General features: G+C 44.6%; 1 protein-coding gene across 6 annotated transcripts in view; it reads right to left on the bottom strand.

Annotated features, from left to right (window-relative positions):
- The window catches only part of SSX2IP (SSX family member 2 interacting protein), a 450,188-nt gene that overhangs the window by 238,065 nt on the left and 185,894 nt on the right, over positions 1–26,229 (bottom strand). For 4 of the 6 annotated variants that reach the window (XM_085602084.1, XM_085602087.1, XM_085602086.1 and 1 more), the window contains exons 5-6: positions 22,914–23,024; positions 4,843–4,978 (exon numbers count right to left, since the gene is read on the bottom strand). In XM_085602084.1, the coding sequence (XP_085458210.1) occupies positions 4,843–4,978; positions 22,914–23,024 (247 nt within the window). The remainder of the gene's footprint in view (positions 1–4,842; positions 4,979–22,913; positions 23,025–26,229) is intronic. The other 2 variants (XM_085602088.1, XM_085602089.1) reach the window with 1 other exon arrangement.

Raw genomic sequence — 26,229 nt, 5'->3', positions numbered from 1 at the left:
CACATTTCTTCGATGACTCTGAAGAGGCATGGGACTGGATGCAAACTACTGGGCTGGCCACTTCATGCCCTTCACCCACCGAAGTGAGGAGTACACGGGACAATGTACAGAGGCATAACCGTGGACGGCACTATAAGAGGGATGGCAAAAATTTAACCATTTGTGGATAATATAATTTTATATTTAAAGGAAGAGGGATCAAATATACAGAATGTGATGGATGAAATTCAGGCATTTACTCGTGTAGGAGTGTATAGAGTAAATCAAGCCAAAATAGAAGTGCTTTTATTTAGGTCAACGATTTCTCAGCTTCTGGTCGATTTCCAGTCCGTACCTCAACGACCCATTAGATATTTAGGAATTTTTGTAACAATTGATTATGCACAATTGTTTCAGCTAAATTATGGTAATATCCTAATGAAATCGAAAAAGCTATTAGACCAGGCGATCCTTCTGCCTTTGTCATTAGTAGAACAAGTCTCATTAATTCAAATGACAATCCTTCCTCTATTTCCATTCCTTAATCTTCCTCTGTAAGTGCCCAATTCATACTTGGAGGATCTGGATAGTATTATCCATAAGTTTTTCTGGCTAACAAACTAAGGGTTAAAATGTCTACTCTCCAATTAGACAATACATGGGGGTTTAGTATTACCACATTTTTTAACATTATCAGGCCTCACTGGTCAACGTGATGAGACAATTAACAGCAGTATCATCATCAAACTATGACAATGTTTTGTTAGGCCGTATGTTAACTGAAAGTGCAATAAGAACCAGTTTTTCTGCGGTCTGCAAAATTTTCTAAAAAAAAAACAAAAAAAAAAAACGCAAGATATACGGTTTTACTGGCTTTAGCATCTCATTTAACGAGTTTTTTTAAAGCACGAAATATACCAGTGTGTCATGCATTTACTACAATGAAAGACTGCGAGAATTGAGATTTACCCTCCACCCCCCCCCCCCCCCCAAAGAGTCTTAATGTCGTGGAGCCACTCCTATGTTGGCTTTGAACATAGGAGTGTTTTTTTTTTTTAATCATATGAGATTGATTGCATGGGAATCAATAGTACAACAATTTGGCAATCAAAATGCAGCTTTATGTTTAAGCTTCAACCAGGTGACTACTTTTCTTTTTTTTTCTTTTTTTTTTTTTTATAAATAACTGATGAGGGAGTCAGCCCAGTGAAAAATCAGGTGCATTAAAGGAAATAAGACAGCAGGAGTGGGGAACTGGTACAGATTGCTACGCCAGAGTATCAACAAGAAACTATAGACTGACTACTTCAAAAAGGGATGCAGATGCAATATTATAGAATGGCAGTTACTTAGTGAGATAGGATACAGAGCACTATGAGCAGCACATTTTTAAAAGAATGGCGATTTTATCAAGGCGGATTGCATACTATACGCTACATAGATTGCACAAGAGGTTTTCAGCACTCCCCGATCAAAGCTTAAGTTGTAAGATGAATGGTGCGGGTAGATTTGCTCATACATATTTTGCATGTATAAGCCTACAGCACTTTTGAAATTATGTTTTTGAGGTTATTAGTCGTTGAATGGCCACTAAGATCTCCCCCATCACCTATGTTGGTTTTATTTCGTTCCTCTCACATTAAGTGTATCAGTTAAAGAAAAACCAACAATACTTTATTTAATATCAATAGTGGTGGCCAGGTCATGGATTTTGCAGAGTTCTAAAACAACAATGGTATCAACAAAACGTCAATGACTAAATAAGATGTCTAGGACTCAAGCCTTTGAGGAGGCATATGCCGAACGATTGGGTGCTCTTAAAAGGTTCAAGGCAGCCTGGGTATGTTTTTCTTCACCGTCAATGAATGTTGAATGACATGTACATGATTTAGTTGTACGATTACCAATGTTGTTGGTATCCTATATTATAGCTTAATGATTCCCATATGCATTATTAGTATCAATGCTGCCATGTAGTAGGATCACTTTTGATGTAGAACGCCCTCGGCATCCCTATGGCTGATTAGGACTGTATATTGCAACAGAACCACTTTTTATGCACACTTTTAGTCGGGATTGGCAAAATATGGCAGATCTATGCACGGATATTATTGATGCTATGTGGAAATTAAATCCGCAATTATAGTAAACTTATTTACAATTTGTACTGCAAGTTCCTGTTTAATTGTAATAATGCACAGTTATAGTTTTAATATTGCTGCAGGTAAAAAAAAAAAAGTGTTATTTTGGGATAATTTGTTTTATAATTTCACTTTAACACTTTAAATGGTTTTGATACTGCCATTTCGAAAATTAAGATTCTATTCAATATGGTTGTGTAATTCGGAACAGTGTAATAGGTTTGATGAATTGAGTTTGATACTGCTGTATTTGACATGGATTTGATACATGAATGATCTCTAAATTATACTTTCAATATTTGCTGCTTCTCATCCTGCTCAAAATAAAAATACAAAAAAAAGAAAATACATTTGAGGACTTGCCGGTAGCACTTAATCCTCCAGCAATGCCCACTCCACTGTCACACGATTCACTCTTGTATTGATTCATATTTGTGAGAACTAACCAACATTGAATTGCAGCAGTTGAGTTGGACAAATCTGGCAGCCCTGCTAATCACTAATGCATCTCACAGGCAATACACAAGACTGAAACGTGATGCGGTTGACTGCTACTACACAACCATAGTTGCTATTTACACATCTTACACATAAGGAGTTCTCACTTTTGACTTTCGCGAAGCCTAAACTCCCTTTAAGCAGCCTATAAGGCCAGTATTTGGCACAGGCAGTTTGACAGCTTGGGCGGACACCTGTTGTTCATCTGCTCTGAAAATCTTACACCTACGGGGGTTATTTTTTTTTACTCCAGTTACGTTACGACAAGTGCCTGCCCCCCCTGGTCCAATGGAGCCGCTACATGTTGGGGATCCGCCACTCTGTGCATCTTCTCAGCATGCCGGGAATCAGCGCACATCAACATGACCCACACTAACAATCACCTGGAATGTTAGTGGCATGTGTACACCCGCACACCATTACGCTGTCAACTCATACCTCAAACGTAGGCCCTCCAACATAGCACTGCTGCAGGAGACACACTTGACGAAGCCAACCGACTTACACGACGTTGGCGTGGCCAAGTGTTAACCACGGACTATTCCTCCTATGCGAGGGGAGTCCTGATATGGGCGAGACAGGGGATCCCTTTTGTAGAAGACAAGGTAATGGTGAACACTGAAGGTCTGAATGTACTAATACAAGGTTGCCTAAATGGTCGACAGCTCCTATTAGGGACAGCAAATTATCTGGCATAATGTCCAGTTGGAGTGAGATCCCATGGTCCTTAGGGGGCAACTTAAACTTTGTCCTTAGCACCATATTAGACTGTTCCTCCCCTCCCCTCCCTCCCCACCACGCACAGTTGCCACGTCAAATGCCTAGGCACTAAGCGACTGGCTGCAGCATTGGCACCTTGTGGACATTTGACACACCCGCAACCCTGACACGCACTCATTTTACTCTTCACCACACAACCTGCATGTTGGGTAGGATTGATGGAATGGTTGGATCAGCCACTCTCCTCCCTATGGACTGGCAGATTGATTATTTAGGAACACACTCTGACCACAACCCTCAATCCCTACACCTTACATGGGAAGCGGGCATAACAGCCATATCCATTACACTTTGAACTTAACAGCGACTCGGCCTCTAACAGGTTGATTGAATTGGACGCCTTTAAGGTGACCATCAGAGGGCACAGCCTGGGTTTGAACGGAAATATCCGAAAGCAGCTAGATGACGACATCACCACTAACATTGTGCACAGGCTTTTGTAACACAATTCACTACTAGAACGCCCGAGATGTCTGAATTACACTGCACACATCTCACACCCATGCAGCGTCAGATCGCACGGGCCGGCCGCAGGCATGGCTGATAACACCAGGAGCAGCCCCAGCAACCTATTCTTTTGCTACGTGTCATCACGGGGCACCTTCTCCTAACCCAACATGAAATACATGAGTCACTATCGTCAGTTTACAAATCGGCCAAGGACTCTGTCAAGACCACCTTGAAATATTCTTCTCCACAATACACTTACCCATCATCTCCCCTGCACAGCAGGAGGAACTTAACGTACCAGCGGATTTGAAAAGGTTTTGTTCAAGTGGATTTTGGTATTGAAGTTTCACACTTTCAAGGACCCTCTTGGAGATTCCAGAACCTTGGACTGTGTGTTGGATACTTTGGGACCCACAAGCAGAACTTCAGGAAGGAGTTCTAACTGGACCCTCCTGCTGGAGAAGGCGGCACTGCACAGTGGTGAGATATTCTCCAGACAGAACAGTTTCTGAAGGTGTGTCCCGGTCAGAGAAAACAATATGACTAAAAGGGGCACTGTTGGTTTCTAAGCACTAGAAAGTGACTAATCTTTAAAAATTCATCTCTCTGGTTCCCTACAGTGGATTTTTTTCGTTTTGGTGTCATTTAAAAAGATAAAAATTACATATTTTTATAAATTGGTGTTGGGATTTTTATTTTGTGTTGTGTCTTAATTATTTACTGAAATTGTGTTTTTAAATGCTTTACATACCTGTCTTTGAAGTTAAGCTGGTCTGCTTGCAGCCACGTTACCAAGGGTTGAGCATAGGAATAATTTTCTAAGACCTATGCTGGGTCCTATTATGTGTTAGTGGCCTTATTGCCAGTGGCAGACCTACATTTGCCCCTACCAATAACCCACTTTCCAACAAATACTAAAAATAAAACAGAATTAAACAATTAACATGCTTGAAAGAAGAAATGTGGATGTTGCAAAGTGTGAGCACCTCCTTACCCATCTTCTTTTCTTTCTTATCCATCACAAGTTGATGCAAACGCTCCTTAAGTTTGTTATATTCTCGCTCTTTTCTCTTCATGTTATGAGCATACTGAGTAGCACGACTCACAATAATGTTCTGTAATTTTTGAACCTTCCAAAAAAACAAACAAAAAAAAAGAAATTATTACAATGTAACTTTAATAAGACTACAGAAATAGCTCGAATAACCTTCTCTGCATTGTGAAATGCTGTAGAAAACCAAACCTTGGTTCCACCCATTCATTCCAATTCAAAAATGACTGGCTAGTGAACACTTCACAAGCAACAACAATCCCTGTAAAGGTGAACCAAAGAAGACACTAAATTAACCGATTCTTAAATCTCCAGTAGCTTGGCAAAAATGTAGCCAGGCTTTATTTAGTTGCACCATGTTAAGTATTTATGCAACACACAGACAGTAAGGGAGGACAAGAAAAAATTCAACCAGTAGACCGGAGATATGCAATTTAAAAGATTTAGGTAAGTATAGCGCTTAAGAGCATAAAGTGCCAATCGCGATCACCTGGTCGTGCTAGACCAGGGGAAAGTTGCAAGTTCAGGCAGACCGTGATGGAGCGCTGGCCGGATACAGGGACCAGGTTAGTCCCGCTGAAAAAGTTACCTTCATAAAGTACGGCTAGAAGAGTACAGTGGAGCAGGCCACAAGGAGCAGGAAAAGCGTTGCAGACGTTCGAAGATATCGTGAAGATCCATTCGGACATCGCAGACTGTTCTTGCTGTTGCTTCACGTTGGCGGTCCCTACGGGCTGTTGCTGTAGTGCAAAGTGCATTTCTCGCACTGCCGATAGTCGCTGAAGGTCACTTTAGCCCAAACAGTCTGCTTCACCAGAGCTTTGTGGTGATGGTCGTCACAGGCAACAAGACCTCAGAGCAAACTGACCCATTCAGGAATATCACAAAGCTTCAGGATTTCTCCCTGGTGGCTTTAAGAGGAGTGCACTCTGATGCCAGCTAAGGGTCCAGGACCTGGAGAGGCACCTCTTGGGGTGGGATCAGGGCCTCTCTGGTGGAACACTCACAATCAATAATATAATCTGAGAAGAACAGATAGTGGGAAATAAAGTTATATACAGCTCACCTTATTTAAATAAATGGCACAACACTGCTTGTCTGACAGCCTTATCACTCTTTTCAGAGTCATTCAGATAGTGATGCTGACTGAAGGTGCACCTGCTGAATAGGTACACCAGCAAATAGCTGTGGTTGTAGAGATAGCCCTGGTAGAATAAGCCTTTACTTCCCTCTTAAACAGCTTTCCAGTTTGTGCGTTACACAAATGGATAGCCGCTGCGATCCATCTGGCTATACTTTGTTTGAAAACTTGGAAGGCCTTATGAAGGTTTCCATAAGAGATGAAAAGCTGACCGACTTTCTGAAATGGTCATATACAATGCAAGTAGAACTTGATCCATCTTTTAACATCCAATGTATGTAAAGATTTTTCAGACGTAGTTTGGGGGATTAACAAAGAATGTTCTTAATACTATGGGCTCATTCAAATGAAAATCTGAAGGGACCAATAGTATGAATTTAGGATTGGTCCTTAGCAGGATATGGTTTTGTTTTTATTGCATGAATGGTTCTTTTATTGTGAATGCTTTAATATCACTGACCCTTCTCGATTAAGTGAGTGCTAGCAACAGCGTGGTTTTCCAAGCTAAGAATTTTAGATCTGCTTTGTCAATGGCCTCAAGCAGGGCTTTCACTAGTTGCCCCAGCACTATATTAAGGTGCCAAGAAGGAGGAGGTATATTTACAGGAGGAAATACTCTGAAAAGGCCCTTGAGAAACTGCTTGATAACTCTGCTAGCCCAGAGCGGAGTTGCTTCAGTGGTGAGGAAATGGGATGACCATTTACCTCCCAACACTAAACAAACACTTCCCTTTAAGTTTGCAGGTTTTAAAGGTATAATCAGATCTGGCCTTTGCAAAAATCTCAGCAATCTGCAGGAATATTCAAGGTTGCAAACTTATTGAATTCAGGAAACAGGCTGGCAAGTGTAATGATGTTGGTGAAGTACCTGGCGTGGTTTATCGTCAGTACCATTGGTTAGGGCTCCAACTGAATGTGGGCCTGTTCTGAAACCAGAATTGTCTGGGCAACCTGGGAGCAATCAGGATTACTCGACAAGGTTCCCGCTTCAATTTCCTGAGGAACTTTGGGATGGAGAAGGGGGGGGGGGGGCTGAAGGGTACGCAAAAATTCCAGACCATCTAATCGAAAATGCATTCCCATGACCACTTTCCTGGTTCCAGCTTGAGTAGAATTGGCATTTCAGATTCTTCCTTGTCACAAACAGGGCTAGGTTTGGTTTCAACCCCCCCCCCCCCCCAATAGATCGAGAAGGTCATCCAGAATTTGTTGTTTGCACTCCCATTTGCGACAGCTGGCATTCGTTCTGCTTAATGTGTCTGCTAGTACATTGGTTGTTCCAGACATGTTCTGCCGTGAGTGCTATATGTTGCAGAGTACATTTCCAAAGTTCCGGTACATGCTGCAATATGGCCGTTATATAACAGATGCTGGGGATGTTGGCCATGCAAGTTAGCAATGATGACCTAGCGATTCGTGGAAGAAATGTGGGTACTCAAAGTTATGGCTCAGAGTTCCAGCAAGTGTATGTGCATTTTTTTTCCTGGAGATTCTACTTTCTGCGGATGGTTAAATCCTGGAGAGGAGCGCCCAACCCTCCAGGGACGCGTCTGTGGTGATTATAAATTCGGGGATATGAGGTAGGAATGTTAACCCTCTGGATAAGTTTGCACTCTGTATCCACCACTGCAAGGACATCATCATTGCCTTTCTTGTGAAGTGAATGCCTGGTCTTGACTCACATCCAGAACTGCTCCCAAAAAAGTCAACGTTGTTGAAGGTTTGAGAAAGGATTTTTGCTTGTTGACCAGAAGGCCCAGGCTGTTGAAGAGTGTTAGACTAGAGAGTTTGTTGCGTCTCTCTTGTTGCCTGCAGAGACGTGGCTGCCTTTATCAGCCAAAGGTCGAGGTATGGAAATTCCTGTACCCTTTTTGCCTCAAGCGAGCTGCCACTGGAGCCAGACATTTTGTAAAGGTACAGGGTGTCGATTTCAATCTGAACGGGAGGACTTTGAATTGGTAGTGTGTGCAGCCTACCTTGAATCTTAAGAATTTTGGATGCTGTGAGTTAATTGGGATATGAAAGTATATATCTTTGAGATCTAGCGCAGTCATGTGATTTCCACGATTGAGGAGATGCAGGATGTCTTTAAGGGTAACCTTGAGAAAGGATAGTTTTATTAATATTTGTTGAGTTTCTGAAGGTCTAAGACGGGGTACCAGTCTCCTGACTTTTTCTTTATTAGAAATAAAGGAGAATAGAGCCAGATACTCCTTTGGGTAACGGGAACCTCTTCTATTGCCCCTTTGTTGAGCATGGCTGATATTTCTTGCAGAAGCAGCCGTAGATGGGGAGGAAGCGCCACTTTTGGGGGGGGGGGGGGGGGGGGGGGAAGTATTTGGTGTTTTTTGGTGAATTCCAATAGGTTTCCATGAGTGACTGAATCTAGCACCCATTTGTCTGTCGTTATTAGGGACTACTGACGCAAATTTGAGATTTGACCCCCAATTTGTCTTAGCGAATTGGGGGTGGTCCTCGGCACAGCTAAATGGTCACTGCTTTCTGGCAGTGTCTCTCCCCTGAGGGGGTTGCTTACTTCTGGGTGCTTGTTTAGTGTACACAGCTGCTGGTGGCTATCTGTATTGTTGCGGAGGATACAGAGATCAATAATTACTCTGAACAGACTGGTATTGCTGCCTGTACAGTTGATAGCCTCCTCTTTAGGAGTATAGCCCTCTTTCCCTTGCTCCAAAAAAGGCTGCTTTCTCATTTGCATAGTTCCTAAAGATTTGGCAGTATCTGTCAGTTTTGGCAGTATCTGTCAGTTTTGACGGCTTGTAGAGTATGGTCTAAATGCTTGTCAAATAGTGCCTCACCGTCATTTGGCATGTCAAGAATCTTGCTTTGGATTTCTGGCCTGAATGTTGTTGCCTTCAACCATCCCCTGCCACCTAAGAACAGCTGAACATGCCAGTTGTCTAAAGCCAGTTGATGATATGCCTATTGCACATTCTGCTATTTATGCGGACAAACTCTCTCTCTCTCTCTCTCGTAAAATTCTTAGCTTCTCGTTTCCCATCCTCTTCAAAGGTCAATGTTCGACCACATCTGCCCATTGTAGCGGCCTAGTATAGCCAAAGAACTAGTTGCTCTGACAGTCGTGGCTGCCATGATGGAGAAGCTTTTTAGAAATCTCATCTAACCTAAGACAGTCTCTATCCGGTGGCCTGGAAATGGGAGTAGAAGTGTTTTTTGAGCGATGCTGGGCTGCTAGGGTTATGACTCAATCCGGCTGAGGATGGCTAATTAAACATGCCAGTGAATAATCGGGTGCCTTCTCTTTCTTGTCCAGACTAGGCAGCACTGCAGATACTGTAGCTGAATTTCATTGTTTTAATGCCTTCCTTCAAGATAAAAGCAACTATAGGAATGGCCCTGACCGAATTCTTCACGGATACTTTAAAGTTGTAAAGGAAGCAATCCATTTGCTTAGTCGTCAATGGAAGCTGGAACCACTTAGCTGCCCTTTCCATTAGGTTGTGGAAGCCACCAATGTTGTCTGGTGGAGAATCAATTGGTGGTGGTACTGGTAGAGGTGGTGTTAGGATTAGGTAGTCATCCTATCCATTGGGAACTGATGTACTATCCGTAATCTCCCCTTTGCTCAGCCGAGGAAGGTGCTTCATCCACTGGTGGTTTTGATAGTGTTTTAGCCAGTGGCTGTACTAGAGTTGTGGGTGTGGTTAGAATACACAGTGATCATCATCCAGCAAATGTGCAGGTAGAAAAGGGGGAACATTACTCATGTGTGTGTCAGTGTGTAATGTATCTGAAGACTATTTTTCCCTTGTGGAATTTGTTTAATATAGCATCAATGGTTTTCTGTCTAGGAAGCAGTCATTGGTACACTCATTGGCGAGGTTTTTACTGGCGGTGTTGTCAACAGGGCTCTCGTAGACGAGGTCTTCACTGTCAATACCTTTTTCAATGACGATTTAGTCAACTGTGCCACGGTTTACTATTCTCGTGGACAGTTTTGTCGAGGCAATAGATGATGCCAAAAAGATCAGTGATGGTGCAGCACAAGTAAAGGTGTAGTAACAGTCAACGCCATCAAGAAGGTCATTGACAGTGTCATCGTCATCGAGAATTCTTTGTTGGACCAGAGGTGAGGATTATGCTTCCCTTCTTCCCTTTAATCACAAATCAAACACAGCAGCCGTTAAAGCATTTCAAAACTACTTTCCTATGAACCCCAGGGAAACAAACAGTTGATAAGTCCTTCAGCCTGTAGCCATGATTCAACATAGTCCTCTGTTGCAGCTCATTCTCACTCTTTCTTCGCTGAGCAGCCAGATAAGTTGTGTTTTACTTTTCTCCTTAATTGTAAAGCTATTTATGTGCTATATTGAACAATGTTTGGCTTGCCATTATTGATCTCGCACAGCACACTTGCCTTCCAGAATCCTGTTGCTATTGTGGGAACACTTCTGCGTTCCTTACGTGAATTTCTCCTAGTGTGTGGACCACAGTGAGGTCCTGAAGCCCTTTAGAGGGCGCCATGCTTCAACAGCAAAACTCTGATTCTGTGGCACGAGTCTCCCTCATATCGGGAGTAGAGCGCGTGCCAGAGCATGAAAGTGATCAAGCTTTGTCTTGCTGCCCAGGGCAACACCCAGCCTAGCACTGGTTCTGTATTGTCTATGGTTTGCGATTCCTGAAACCCCAGTGGTGTCTGTATTGCAGTGTCCGACACCCTGCAGGGTTGATATTTGTAATAAGGCCTCTTAAGGCCATCACTGGAGACACGGTCCCAGGCAGCTTATTATCCCTCAATATATAAGGGCGTTTGTGTCCCCAGGGGTCTTCCCTGCCCAACTGTGCGCCTCTGGCTACCCACATAGCCTGGGCTACACTCCCAGCCTTTAAAGATCTACATGCTAGTGTGCGCCTCATCAGAGGCACCAGACATCCAGGCCTTTGGCCTAAAATTCCTAGGTGCCTCCCCTATTGTTTACAGTAGCATCTTCCCATTTGGCAGAACGGCCAGACAGTCCCCACAAGGTATAAGGAGGACGACGACTCCTTGTCGTGCCTTCAGGGGTACAAAGACTGCTACGAGGCTATAGATACCTCTATTTATAGGGCAGTCACTGACCTCATGGGACCTATGGAGCAATGCCTCTTCAACCAAAATCAGTAGAGTGCACAAAAATCGCCAACAGCAATGCCGCGGCACCAGCTAACCCCCTGCAGGATGCCCTACAAGAAGGGTCCTCACCCTTCAAGAGAAACTATGGGGAGGGGCTTGATAGGAATGTGTTTGAGCACCTAAAACATGTGTTCCTAGCCCATTCCTTGCCTCAGGAAGACCTCACTGGGTCTTCAGAGCCCTATCCTGAACTCACGCCACCCCCTCCCGATACGGACGAAGAGGTGGCATCCTACAGATTCTGGCACCCAGCTTTAGATCCCATTCCCACTTCCCATGGTGTTTCGAATATGATGGACTCTAATGATATTATCCACCCCAGGTTCACAGAGTGAGTTTCGGCTGAGAAGGTGGTCAGCTACGTGGCACAGTGGCTACGCAAACCCCTACAAAAGGAGGCCCGCAATAGCCTTAGAGCTGAATGCCCTCCCCCTACCCTGGAGAAGGAAAGACTTAACTCCAGACATTGATGCCAATGATTGCAACATCCCTTGGAAAATGTACTAAAAACACAAAGAAAGGCATAGATGAACAAATTACTTACCTTCGGTAACGCTTTTTCTAGTGGATACAGTATCGGCCTGTGGATTCCTCACCTTTTGGATTACCCCTGCACCAGCATTCCACAAACTTTTTTCTATCTTTCCCACTTCGACGAGGACGTCATAATGGCATGGCTCCGCATGACATCACCGGAGCCACAAGAAAACCTAGTCTGCGTGCTGAAGTCAGTTCCACCCATTTTTTCCGTGCCTTCGAGGCGAAAGGGGGGACCGACCACATAATTGGAGTATGCACAGTATACAATTTATACATAAACAGCATATCGAAAAATAGGAAAAGCCAAAGAAACAAAGCATTTCCATACACCAATAGCAACGCAATCAAAAGACAGAGGAATAACCGTGTCAAATAACTAAAAACTCTTTTGGTATACGAAGGTGGACAACGGGGAGGAGGGTGTGTCCATGAGGAATCCATAGGCAGATACTGCATCCACCAGAAAAAGCATTACCAAAAGGTAAGAAACTGGTTCTTCTGATGGATACATCTGCCTGTGGATTCCTCATCTTTTGAATTGAATCCCACAGCAGTACTGCTCCAGGAGGAGGGTGTCCACCTACTAATACCAAAAATCCTGCAGCAAAGAGTGTGCAAAATGGCCATCCCTCCTGACCTCTGAATCCAAGCAGTAATGCTTCGCAAGGGAGTGGAGGGAGGCCCAAGTTGCTGCCTTACAAATGTCAATAACAGGAACACCTCTAGCCAATGCAGAAGACTTGGCTCTGGTGGAATGAGCTTTAATACGTTCAGGAGGTTTCTTCTTGGCCAAGGCATAGCATATCTTGATGCACAGGATGATCCACCTGGAGAGTGTTCGCTTGTGGACAGCCTTGCCTTTCATTCGTCCAATGTAGCCCACGAAGAGCTGATCGTTCAGTCTCAGATACTTGGTTCTGTTCAGATAGAAGCTGACAGCCGTCTTAGGATCCAGACGAAGAAGTCACTCCTCCTCCTTGGAAGGGTGAGGGGGAGGCTAGAAGGTAGGTAAGGTAAAAGATTGCCCCAGATGGAAAGGAGTAACCACCTTAGGCAGGAAATCAGCCCTGGTCCATGAGCTTTTCTGCATGAATGGTTAAAAACTGAGGTTTAGAACTAAGAGCCTGAAGCTCACTTACCCTCTGGGCCGAAACAGAAAGACCGTTTAGAAAGAAAGAAGCCACAACGGGCAACTATAAATAGGCTCAAACAGAGAACCCATTAGGAAAAAGGGAGTACACGATTTAAATCTCAGAGGTATAATGAAAGGAATGAGAAGAAACCTATTGGTGAGGCCCTTAATGAACCTCATAACAATGGGAGACTTAAAGACGGCTGGTCGGTCAAATGGAGGAAAGCCGACAAGGGCCAACAAAGAATAACTAAGGTTGCCCCATTCAGTCTCCAGGCATGAAGGTGCAGGCTCTCAAGGTGGGGGTGTAGAACCTGCCCCTGCGAGAGGAGATCTGCCCTCAGAGGGAGACGGAGCGGAGGGTGTGATGAGAGGTGAAGTAGATCTGTGTACCACACCCTTCTTGGCCAACCCGAGGTGATCAATATGTCCTGGGCCCGGTCTTGGCGAAATCTTCCTCAGTACCAGAGGAATCAAGGGTATGGGAGCAAACCCAAAGGAGCTGCGAACCCCATTCCAGCTGAAACGCGTCCCCCAATGCTCCCTGCATCGGAAACTGGAGACTGCAGAACGATGGGCAGTGCGTGTACCACATTGCTGTAGTATTGTCCGTCAGGACCTGAACTGACGGACTGAGAAAGGAGGGAAGAAAGGCCTTGAGATCTAAATGTATCGCCCTCAATTCTAGAAAGTTGATATGAAACAACCTTTCCTCCGGAGACCAAAGGCCTTTGATCTCCAGATCCCCCAGATGAGCACCCCACCCTAGAGTAGAGGCATCCGTGATTACTGTGGCCACCCGTGGAGAAAGATGAAAGCGTTTTCCTTACGACAGTTTGCCCTCCACACTCCACCAAGACCGATCTGCTGCAGTGCCTCTGGAGATCCTGAGATCTCCGTTGTATTGATACCATTGCCTGACGAGGCACTAGTGCAGAGCCCTCATGTGCCAGCGTGCATGGTTGACCAACAGTATGCAGGAAGCAAACAGACCGAGCAGGCGTAGGACCTTCAGGACTGGAACAACCGCTCCATCGTGAAACAAAGGAATCATCTCTTGAATGTCGAGAATCTTCTGCAGAGGTGGGAAAACTCGACAAAACCGTATCTAGTACTGCCCCTTTGAACAGCTTGCGCTGTGAGGGCACCAAGTGAGATTTGGGCACATTTATCGAGCAGCCCAAGTTGAACAACAGCCGTGCTGTTACAGTCAGATGATGAAGTACCATCTCTGGCGACTTCGCTTTGAGCAGCCAGTCGTCCAGAGAGGGAAAAACAGGAATCCCCGAGCTCCTGAGATGAGCCGGCACCACTGCCATCACCTTTGTGAAGACCTGAGGCGCGGAAGTAAGACCGAATGGAAGGACTGCAAACTGGTAGTGCTGAGACCCTACCGTAAAACAGAGATACTTCCTGTGCGACTTCAGGATGAGAATGTGAAAATATGCATCCTGCAAGTCGATCTACACCATCCAGGTCCTCTTGTTGCAGCGCCTGAAGAACCTCAGCTAAGGTTAATATCTTGAACTTCTTCTGCTGGAGGTAGAAATTCAAGACCCCGAGGACCAGGATAGGCCTTAATCTGCAGTCCTTCTTGGGAATCAGGAAATACCGGGAGTAGCATCCCTGACCCATTTCCTGCTATGGGACACCTTCTATCTCACCTTTCTGAAGAAGCAGCAAATGGTCCTCTGAACACTAGCCCTGACGAGGAGGGTAAGGAGGAGGAAACTCACAGAGGGGAAGGGTGTACCCATTTTCCACAAGATTCAAAACCCAAAGGTCTGATGTGATAGATTTCCAATCTTGAAGAAAATGGGACACCTGACCCCTACAGGGCCAGCATGCTTCAAGATGGGGGGGATCTAGAGCTGCTTTCCTGTGGTACCAGCGGTGGGGGCAGGAGAGTAAGAGGAGGAGAGTTGACTGGATGCACCTCGCAGACTACCTCCGCCCTTTCCTCTGTAAGATCTGTACAGATGATTCTGCTGCTGCAGATGCTGTTTACAGCCATGAAAGGAAGCCGCCTTACCAAAACCACAATACCTCCTATATCTAAAACCTCTGGTTTAGGACTGAAGACACAATAATTTTGCAGTGGCTCTACGGTCTTTAAATCTCTGCAACGCAAAATCAGTCTTTTCATCAAAAAGCTTGGATCCATCGAACAGAAGGCGGTACAAAAGGGGGTGGTGATGGACGGAGCATCAGAACCAATCAAACACTCCCACCCAGTCAAGAACTGGGGTGGCAGAGTGGGCTAAAGAACGGTGATGGATCAAACCCAGATCTGTTGACTGGGTGTGAGTGTTTGATTGGTTCTGATACTCCGTCCATCACCACCCCCTTTTGTACCGCTTTGTTTGCCATAAGTTGGCAGGGTATGCTCATACGTGAGTCCCTTGCTCACTTTGCCACTGGATTCAAGCAAGCCTGGCTTAAGACGGCTGAAATGCCAGAAACCGGTCCTAGGAAGCTTGTTTCCGGTCCAGGGAAGGCATGGCTTGGCAGTTCGGGCTGGACTGTTCCCATGAGGCACAGGGTCAGACTGATTTGCATATGGCCATGTCTGAACTGGGGTGGCAGAGTAGGCTAAAGAACGGTGATGGATCAAACCCAGATCTGTTGACTGGGTGCGAGTGTTTGATTGGTTCTAATGCTCCGTCCCATCACCACCCCCTTTTGTACCGCTCCATCGAACAGAAGGTCAAGGAGCGTAGCCTGTGCATCTGGAGAAAACCCAGAAGACCTGAGCCAGGCATGCTTCCTGGAGACAATAGAGAATCACCCTGGCCACCGAATCAGCAGTATCCAGACCACACTGGATAAGTGGACGGGCTGCAGCTTGCGTATCCGCCAAAACTTCCAAGAAGGAGCCACGATCATTGTCCAGTAACTTGGGAGCCAACTACTTGGCCGAATGCATTAAGGCCTTAATATACCTCCCCAACAAGCACGTAGCATTGGTGGACTTCAACGCCATACTTGAGGAAGAGAAGACCTTCTTGGCAGACTGCTCCAATGTCTTAGAGTCTGTCTCCAGGAGTTTGAGGAAGAGATCCCGCAGACCGTTTATAACAGGAAGCCTGTACTACTAAACATTCTGGTGAAGGATGTGGAGAAAGAAAAGCAGGATCACCAGGAGCAGGCCTGTACCTCCTTGCTACAGGCCTTGAAACAGCAGGAGCAGAAAGGGGCTTCCGCCACGCCTCTAGAATTGGCTCAGTCAAAGCCTCATTAAAAAGGCAAAAGAGGTTCAACCACAGAAGACGGGGACTGTAATACTTCTGTAAGAATATTTAGTCTGAACTCAGCAGTGGGTAAATGAAGGTCTAAAAGTTCAGCAGCCTTCCTAATAACAGCATTGTATGGTGTCATATCCTAAGAGGGTAAGGCCTTTGGTGATGAAAGCTCCTACTGTGGGGACGGGGGGGGGGGGGGGAGGGAAGTGTCTAGAGCACTCGCCTCTCCAATGCCCTCGAACTTGTCAACTGATTCTTCAATTTCACCTTCAGCCTCCTCCCGCTGAAATTCTTCCTTTTACAACAGTCTTTGGGCTTCTCTTCTTGACCACAACTTCGGAACAGTTGCTGGTTTCGAAGGAAGAGCCTCTGATGTGGGCAACGGCGAAGATCGAAGTCGAGAGGAAGAAGGAGCAACAAATGGCACTGGAGACTGAAAACTGTTGAGAACCTCGGAGCCAGAAACTGCCAGGATGGCGCAACTGGCATAAAAGGCACAAAGGGTGCCTGGGCATATTGTTGAGGAACGCCCAAACTGAATGCAAGTGGACCCACGGGACCCGACGGCACACGGTAGGGTAAGCTGCTTTAGCAAACATTCCGTATATCGCATTATGAAAATGCGAAGGATCCAACCCAGGCCCATGGCCAGGAAACGGTGGATAAGGAGCAGAGTTGGAATCCACTTGAGGTCAAGTAGGCGTCGGGGACGTGAGATCCAGAACAGGAGGCGGCTGGCACAGGAGAAGACATCCTAGGCTCTGGAGATATCCTTGGTGATGGAGAACCCTTCGGCATCGGAGAGTGAGCCGAAGTCACTTGAGGAGAAGGGGAAGGTGACGGCGAGATGAAATCTTTAGAATGACATCGCGGAGCCGGAGGCCTCGAAGCTCTACCTTTCGATGAACGAAGTCTGGAACCATGCCTTCTCTACTTCTTGTGCTCTTTTGACTTCGAAGTATGCATGGTCGACAACTTCGATTTTGACCTCTTTCAGCTCCTCTTCTCCTTTCTTGCCTCGCCATAAAAAGCTTAGCTTCATGCTCCTTCAAAGCCTTCGGCTTCATCTTCCGACAACTGGAGCAGCCTCCGACGTTCGGGTCTGAAGAAAGACACTACAGTCGTCATGGGTGTCTGTGATAGACATATGACCCCCACACTCTCTGCAAGGCTTGAAACCGGACTTCTTCGATGTCGCCATGGCACTGCTACACCAAGGGAAACCACAGAAACAAAGTAACATACAAAGAAAATGGAGTCTCAGAAAACCGTTACGCGACGATGGCACGGAAAAAAGGGAACTGACGTCATCCTGCCAACGAGGTCTTCTTGTGGCTCTGGTGACTTCATACGAAGTCACGAGCGGAGCCGTGCCATTATGATGTCCTAGTCTATGTGGGAGAGCTAGAAAAAAAAAAAAAAAAAAAAAAAAAAAAAGTTACCATGTAATGCTGTCACAGGGGTAATTCAAAAATTCCCAAATTCCCTATAGGCCAATTGTTACGGAAACGGCCGGAGCCCATGATTTATCATTAAATAATCACCTATGGAAACTGACGATTTAAGGAAAACCCTATTCTAAATTCACCTAATGCTTTGTCAGGTGTACAGTGGTTTCCAAGCGTACATTCACTGCATCTACAATAGAAGAACTATAATGTAACTCCTGGTGATTCACGAATATACTCACTTATGTGATGAATATATTGATCTAATCTAACACATACCTATTTATTGAGAGATTACTTCTTACTTTTACCGCTTTACAAGATTCTCATTTCAAATAAACTTTTCTCCTTCTGGAATACCTACTGTCATCAGTGGATACCTAGCTATTGGTTACTAATCAAACCTCTGCTTTCACTAACACTAAAAGATGTGCATGAGCCCCTGCTTTGGACGCCTGAATGTCAGCAGTCTTTTGAGCAATTGAAAACACCGCTTTGTTCGGCACCAGTACTTGGCACTCCAGATTATACTAAACCATTTGTGTTGTACGTTCATGAGCTGGCCAGTTGCACGCATTCTGTTTTAACACAAAAATTTGGAGATGAGCAACAGATGTGTGCTTATTTCTATGCTGTTCTTAACCCTGTCGCAAGAGCCCTCCCAAGCGGTCTAGGAGTGGTCGCAGCTGTGGCCATCTCGATAAGACAATCCGCTGGACTCATACTTGATACGGACCTCACAGTCATGGTACCCCATGCTGTGGATACACTTTTGAACAAGAATAAGACAAAGCACCTCACCAGTGCACGTCTGGCTGGCTATGAATTAACATGGTTTGTCAAACAGATCACGATCAAAAGATGTGCCACTCTGAATCCAGCCATGTTACTGCCCCTCCCTTCTGAGAATGATGATTGATAAAACATGACTGAATCTTCCAAACAGAAGAAGAGACGAAAGGATGGTTAGACTTGACTGATGTTCCCTTATCTGAAGGGGAACTATAGGTCGATGGCCCATTTTAAATTACCAGATGGCACTACAACTGCCGCGTATGCTATTACCACACTGCGTACGGTAGTGGAGACATCACGAGTTTGTTACCAATCAGCTCAAGCTGTGGAGCTTGTTGCTTTGATACGAGCTTGTGAACTGAGTGAGGGACTGGTTGTTTATATTTATACTGACAGCCAATACACCTTTGGAGTCGCACACAATTTGGGTGACTCTGGGCAGAGAGAGGGTTTCTTACTTCACATGGCACTAAGATTCAGCACGGGCACCTTACTGCGGTTTCTGTCTGCTTTGACCTTCCCTAAGAAAATGGCTTTAGTGAAGTGTAGTGCCCATCAGAAAGTCACGACTATGTAGGTAGGGGAAATGCTTTTGCAGGTCAGACAGCTAAGGAAACAGCCGGACCAAAATGAAAAGAATGTTGGTAGCAGGTCCTGCTAGGTGGGTGCCTGAGGTTACTATGTTCAAAGACACACTTGAGAACGTGAAGGAGATACAAAGAGAGGCCACAACAGAAGAGTTAGCAGTGTGGCAAGAAAGTACAACACAATTGAACGAGGAGGGATGTTGGATTGACAAGTCAGGGAAGCAGAGATGGATGTTGCCAGATGCATATGTTCTACCTGTAGTTACGATGGCCCACGGCCCAGCCCACATTAGTGCTAAGGGTATTTGCAAGTTGTTAGATCCTGTTTGGCAGAACAACAAAATTTCAAAGACTGCTGCACATTTAGTGAAGTATTGTATGGTGTGCACGATGCACAATCCTGGAAAAGGTACTCCTACCCCACCCGGCAATTTTGCACCACCTACTTTCCCTTTTGAAGTCCTCCAGATACTTTATAGAACTGGAACGGTGCAATAATTTGAAGTATGTCTTGGTGGTGGTTTGTGCTTTCAGTAAATGGGTTTAAGCTTAACCCACTAAAGCCATTATGACTGCAAAGGTACTCCTGAATGAGTTCTTTCCTTGTTTCAGCTTGCCCAGTTTGATTTGGAGTGACAACTTTAGTCATTTCAATGCCAAGGTTATTCATTTAATTTGTGATGATTTGCACATAGAACAGAAGTTTCATGCCACAAACCACCCTCAGTCAGCAGGTTTGGTTGAGAAGTACAATGGTACTCTCAAATTGAAAATGGTAAAGATTCAGGAGGCAACAGGGATACAGTGGCTAGATGCCCTACCATTAGCACTTTCGTCACCAACAACTTAAGCGCATTCTAGGACAGGATTGTCCCCGTATGAGGTAGTAGAAGGACAGCCGGCAAATGTCTAGGGCATCCCGCATCCGACTGTTTTCCAATATGGAGTAACCCTTGTTGATTGATTAACTATGCCAGTTAACTGAAAGTTTACGTACTATTCACCAACAGGTCCGGGACACCCTGCCAGCTACACCAGAGGGGCCCGGACACAATATTCAGCCCGGTGACTATATGGATTCAAAATTTTCAGCGGAAGAAGAGTTTGGAGCCCTGCTGGAGGGGGCCACTGCAGGTCTTGCTGGCAACCCGCAACACCATTAAAGTTTCTGGACGTAAGAACTGGATCCATGCCTCCCATTGTAGGAGGGTGCCCCTGCCGTTACCCTATGACCACTGGGTAAAGGAGGGGGTAGCTGACCAGGAGTGTGAACAGATTCCTTGCTTTGTTCCATTCAGCGACGCGGTCCTTACATGGACACAAAGTGACAAGGAGAATGACGACATTCTGAACGAGGCTGTCCCACAAGAGAAGAGCTATTCAGGAACCCCTTTTTACCGATCCCTCTGTGTCTGGAGTCACCAGGTACAATCTGTGTCCTCGGCTGAGGAATAGTGCACCAAAGAAGAAGTCAGATTAGTCAGGGATGGACTGGGTAAGTTAGGGTGTACTTTGTTATAGTACCAATGGAGTTAGTTTAGGGCTATGTGAGATTTGTGCACTGTTTGAACATTGGACAGGATAGATCCAACGTATCCCCTTGGGGGTACGTTATCCTGATCGGCATGGGATACATCCGGAGCTTAGGACATGCCAAGCTCCACTGCCAGTGCTCAAGAGCGCCAACGTTTTGATGAACAATAGGAGCCTGTACCACTGAGGCTCCGACGGACACTGGGAACTTTAATACTTCTCTTGCTGGCAATTTGCCCCCTTGCTTCATTATTTGCTATATACCCCTTTGACAGAATGGCTGCTGACGAAGAGCAGCCAGTAATTCCCAGTGTTCACATACAGAAATGTAGGTATACCAACCAAAAAAGTACTGTGTGCTATTCTTGTGTTACTGCGGTTGTTGATTTTGGGCGGGGTGTCTTGGGATTTGGAATGTGATCAGAATGCACCATCATTTACTAAACGTAACATTTGTTTCTCAAGTTCGTACAAAAAGGAAAGCCCCGAGTAATGTATTCGTAGACACACATAAAAGGTTCTTTAGAGAAGGTACCGCTTGCTACCCTACTGAGTCCGTTACTAGCTTATGGACGGCAGATCCATTGTCACTGGTTAATTATACTTAGACTCGACCCCCTGGTTTCGTAGAAGAAAAAGGAGCATTTGGGTTTGGTTATCCAGGCCAATGTCTGTTTTATCGAAAGCCATGAGGTATAGGATGTAACAATACTTCTTGTGACCTGCAAGTTGCCCAATTGTTAATTTTACCGACCTCATTTTGTTGGTCAACTGCTCAGGAATAGTTTTGTGCAAGGGTAAACCCAAAAGACCCTAGTACTGTTGGGTGGAATTCCAGATATGCTGCTGTGGATTACGATAGGCCTATCTATGCGCACCTAGGGTTTTTTTTTTATCCAATGGGACTTATTCTAATATGCACAATGGTACAAATGATGTGCCCTTGACATGGTGTTGCCTCTAGGTGTACCTTGTAAACATGCGAAGCCTAAGGTCAGATAGATTAAAAGAACACCGACAAAGGAATTTTGCGAAGGGGTGACAGACCTTGAGGTCAATAATTATAGCAATGGTATCACTTTTGGGTATATTCTTTCCTCCATTATTATCTTTGGTGGTACTGCAATAGCCAGGGGTTAAAGACCTAGAGAATATGTCATAGGATGTAAGCTGCAGATACTGTCTAAGTCCACAGTAGCAGCTGTACGTGACATCACCACCCAATTGGAAAGTATGTGAATATATTCCGAACAAACCAGATATGCAGTTGACTTCATCCTAGCTAAGAGCGGTGGGGTGTGCGCAGAAGTAGGAGAACAGTGTGTAGTTAGGATCACTAATATGGAAAAGAATATTACCCAACATATTTTAGACATTTTGGAAAATGTTAAATGAATGGAGAGCGAAATTGGAGTTGGTCCCTCTTTGGTGAATGGGGTTGGAAACTTGAAAGGGAGATCCATTTCATTGCGATTTTGATTTCTTGCTGTGTTTTGGTCCAGTGTCTTCCCTTATGCTGTTAGTACTGCACCACCTTTCTCTCTTCTAAAAGAAATCAGTTCATGATACTACCGCAACAATAATGCTTCAGAAAGAGCTCAAAACCCTTATGCAGATAGACTAGGGTATTTGAGACCTCTTCCCTCCTTACTGTTTCCCCCCAGATGCTGAAGATATGGAGTGCTTCTAAATGTATTCATGTTTTTTTTAACTATATGTTTTTCCTATTACACAATTGCTTAGCTCATGCTAAAAGGAGGTTCTGTTGGAATAAAAATTATGTTTATGTATTGTTTTACGTAGTTTAGCATTCACTGCGCCATTTTGTGTGTAGGCGCCATTTTAGATCTAGATCAAAACTAATTTTTGCTATTTGAGAAACGGCCTTCTCTAGGTTATGTTTCTTCAGAGTTGGGTTCGGCCACACTAATGAATGCACTGTTCTTATTAACGCATACCTTTCTTCTGAGATGTAAGCCTTCTCCCACTTGTCTAGCGGCGGACACAGGCAGAGTAACCTTGAGAGATAGATAGTGTGTGCCCGGCCTCGGAATTGAAACCTACTCCTTTGTAATTCACTGCCCAGCTGCATCTTTCTGGAAAATTCCATTGTAGGCGTGCCTTCATTGATTCTGAAATGTACATAATGTATTGTTATGCTTGTTGAAGTCAGTCCCTCTGCAGCACTCTTTAGCAGCTGGGCAGGTAGGGCTCCGCTCGGAGCGTACTCTGAATAAACAGATATTGGTTTGTATTCTCTACTGTCTGATCGACTCTTCACTTATATGGAAGGCTGAGAGGTGGTTGAGAGTGAACCGAGTGACCCTAATCGGGCCACTTCCTTCAGTCGGATGTCAGGCTCTTAGAAGCCCTGTGCTACCCATGCTTGTGTCAACCCCACTACCCCCACCCACGCCCCCACAGTAACTTTTAATAGAGCTCACCTCTTCCTTCTCATTTTTAAGTAACTGTTGTAAGTGTTTGTTCTTGCACTGCAGCTGCCGATCTTTCTCCTGAATTGAAACCAGTTCCTTTCTTAATGTTTCTAGTTGATCCTCAAAAAGATAGAAACAAAAGTACACTTCAGTTTTAAATAAATACTGCAGGTTAGAAATGAGGGTCTCTAGGGGGCAGAGGTTTGCACCTTTGACCAAGTAGGGACCCTTCTTTCTAGTCAGGGTAAGGGGGATACACTTTTAAAATAACCCCTGCTCACCCCTTGGTAGCTTGGCACAAGCAGACAGGCTTATCTCAGAGGCAGTGTGTAAAGCATTTGTGTATGCCATCAGTAACCCAGTGAAAACACCACAAATGGATACTACATCAGTTTAGAAAAATAAGCAAACTATCTAAACCAACAAGACCAAAAACGACAAAAATCAAACATACAATAAGCCCTGCGCTTGGACAAAACCGGTTCGGTCCTCTCTGGTGCAGCTTCCTGGCAGGAGGTGGAGACAGCATTGAGGAAGGCAGACCAGGCCCATTCAGGTGAAAGGAAAGATCCTCCCCCTACTCTAAATGCAGCCCATGTCTATTCAGCCCTGCCCTGACTCATCAGGCTCTATGGAGCCACTGCTCCTCCCCAGGCCCTGTCAACACACAAACCTAGTAGAGGCACACTGGATGGCTAGGCAAGAAAAAAACCTACTTTCTGAAAGTGGTATTTTCAAACACAGAATGTAAAAATCACCCTCACTAAAAGATGCATTTTAACATTCTGAGTTCAGGCATACTAAACTTTATTTTCCCATCTTGTTCCCAGGGGTAGTTATGTTTATAGGTTGACATGAGCAAACTCCCCATTCTATACAATGGAAACAGGTAGCCTTGCAATAGTGAAAAACAAAATTGGCAGTAATTCACTATCAGGACATGCCACACACATCAGGGCATGTCGTACCTTTCACAGACACTGCACCCGGCCCACAGGGATACCTTGGGCCTACCTTAGGGGGTGACTAACATGTAAGAAAAGGGAAGGTTAAGGCCTGGCAAGTGGGTACACTTGTCAAGTCGACATGGCAGTACTAGACTGTACACAGGCTCTGCAATGGCATGCCAGTTACATTATCGGATGGGAAGTAAAGGTTCTGAATCTGGCCCCACTGTTCCAGATTCTATAGATGGTTAGGCTGCACCTTTTACACTCAATCTTATGCCAGCTCCACTGGACAAGCAACAACCTAGAAATCTAAATAGTGAATCTTAACTATTCAAGGTAATGTCAAAGTTTGAACCGATAATCACATACATTTTACATATCAAATTCACATTCAGCTCTTACTCTACTGAAAGTATCGGGTTTATCCAATTATTTCTTGAATGAGATAATACAGTTTCCCCAAATTTTCAGCCCAACGCTGCAATTAAAAAGGTGCCCGATTAAAGGCCAGATTTGTTTACACAACACTGTAAACCAGACAATAGTGTCAAACAGACATCCTGTGCCTTCAACTTTAGTGAAGCGTTACCTTCATTTTTTTGGGAATACCATTTAGAATTATCTCCAGTTCAAAGTCAAAGGATAGTTCCTACAAACACATACTACTCTCCTTCTTTCAAATGCATAGAATTTCCTAAAGTGTAAAACTATGCACTGGGACATAGTTTGGTCAGCATATTCCGGGATCAAGCAAAGCAGATGTTTTTCAATCCAGGTACACAAGAATCACAGACTTATCAAGCATCAAACTTTACAGGCACAAATCAATTTGCTCAAACACCTCAATTTATTTGTCCTAAATCTGTGCATACGGTAACAGAAGGGTAGGCAGGAGCAATGCTGGTGGCAGGTCATTTGGAAAAGGGGGTGCAAGTAGTAAGGTATACTTACTAGTATAGAATACTTCACTTAAAGATTTAATGTGACAATTATAAAGGACTGAGCCCTGTAAAGGTCGAGTCTGCTTGGAGACCACAATAGCTAGAGTTGCACTTGTAGTTCTTTATTTCCAGGTTGAAGCTACAGCCAAGTTTGCTCATTTGCTCCAGCCCTATATTTATGCCTCAATTATTAGTGCCAATCTGACCTAGATGGCGAAAGAGCATATGGTTGTCATTTGCCTGGGAGATCTTCAAACAGAGCCAACAGAAAACCTTGCATGAAAAAACATCAAGAGTCCAAAAAGGAGTAATTTCCAATTGTACAAAAATACTTTATTTTAATGTTCTACAGCAGAGGATGGAGTTCCATCACTTCAAGTAAGAGCTGCAGAGACCACGAACCACTGCATTGGTCTGTATTTGGTTCTAATAGTTCTATTGATTACTGCAAGAGTGATGCTTCTGTCCCATTTCCCAGTTGATTTTCAATTTGCCACTTTGTAAAGGCACCCAAAATCTCTCCTAGGGTTTGAATGAAAACAGTTTGCAGAAATCACTTCAGTCAGGCTGAGTGACACACTCAAACCTCATTTAGAACATCATATTCTCAAAATCTATGTGGAGAAATGAAGGGTGTAAATCTCTTCAGCATTTGTGAAGTAACCATAGGATATTTTTATACAGGATCTTGCCAGCAACACGGATATTGTTCACCTTCTACATATAGAAATATTTTGAGTATCCGATGATCTTTCCAGTGGCGGACCATTTTTGATGGTAGAGGACCTTTGAAGTTAATTCACCGATAAAAGCCACAGGAAACTGCAGTATTCAACATTAGAAGTAGGTAAGTGTGGAGCAGATGCCAGAAGAATCTGGCACAGAATAGGGAAAGCAAGCTGTAAGAAATTAGGTTACTGGTTGAAGGAGGGGAAACCTTTAAGAAGCAACCGCAATTCTTCTCATTGAAAAGTCCCAAGCAAACCGTAAATTAACCCGTGCTCAGCCCTTGGGTAGCTTGGCACAGAGCATTCATGCTTAACTCAGAGGCAACGAGCAAACCATTTGTGCAACACAGTGCTAAATTTGAGCCAGTGGTTTCTGGTGCTCAGAACCTAATTGCCAACATTAGGTTTTATGACTGTCTGCCACCTGAAGGCGCTGTTGTGTTTTGTTTTTTAAAATGAGGACAACAGTTGCTGATTATTTCAATATATATTAAAATGATTGATAACCACCCAAGCCATTTTTATAGCTTTGGAGGCTCGGAATAGGCTGAAGTGCCACATTTGAAGGAGTTTATACTGTCGCCACAGCGCTGGCCAGGGGAATGGGTGGATCCACAGAGGCTGGCAAGGGTCAAGGATTGAGGTGGCACCACTTAGCAGGGTAGACTCACAGATGGCAGAGTCCAGATGCTGGTTCAAGGCCGAT

This window comes from Triturus cristatus, chromosome 4_2 (genome assembly GCF_964204655.1).
Source record: "Triturus cristatus chromosome 4_2, aTriCri1.1, whole genome shotgun sequence".
Taxonomy (NCBI): Eukaryota; Metazoa; Chordata; class Amphibia; order Caudata; family Salamandridae; genus Triturus; species Triturus cristatus.
Note: the sequence above shows the minus strand (reverse complement) of the source record. Positions and strands in the feature narration are given on the sequence as shown.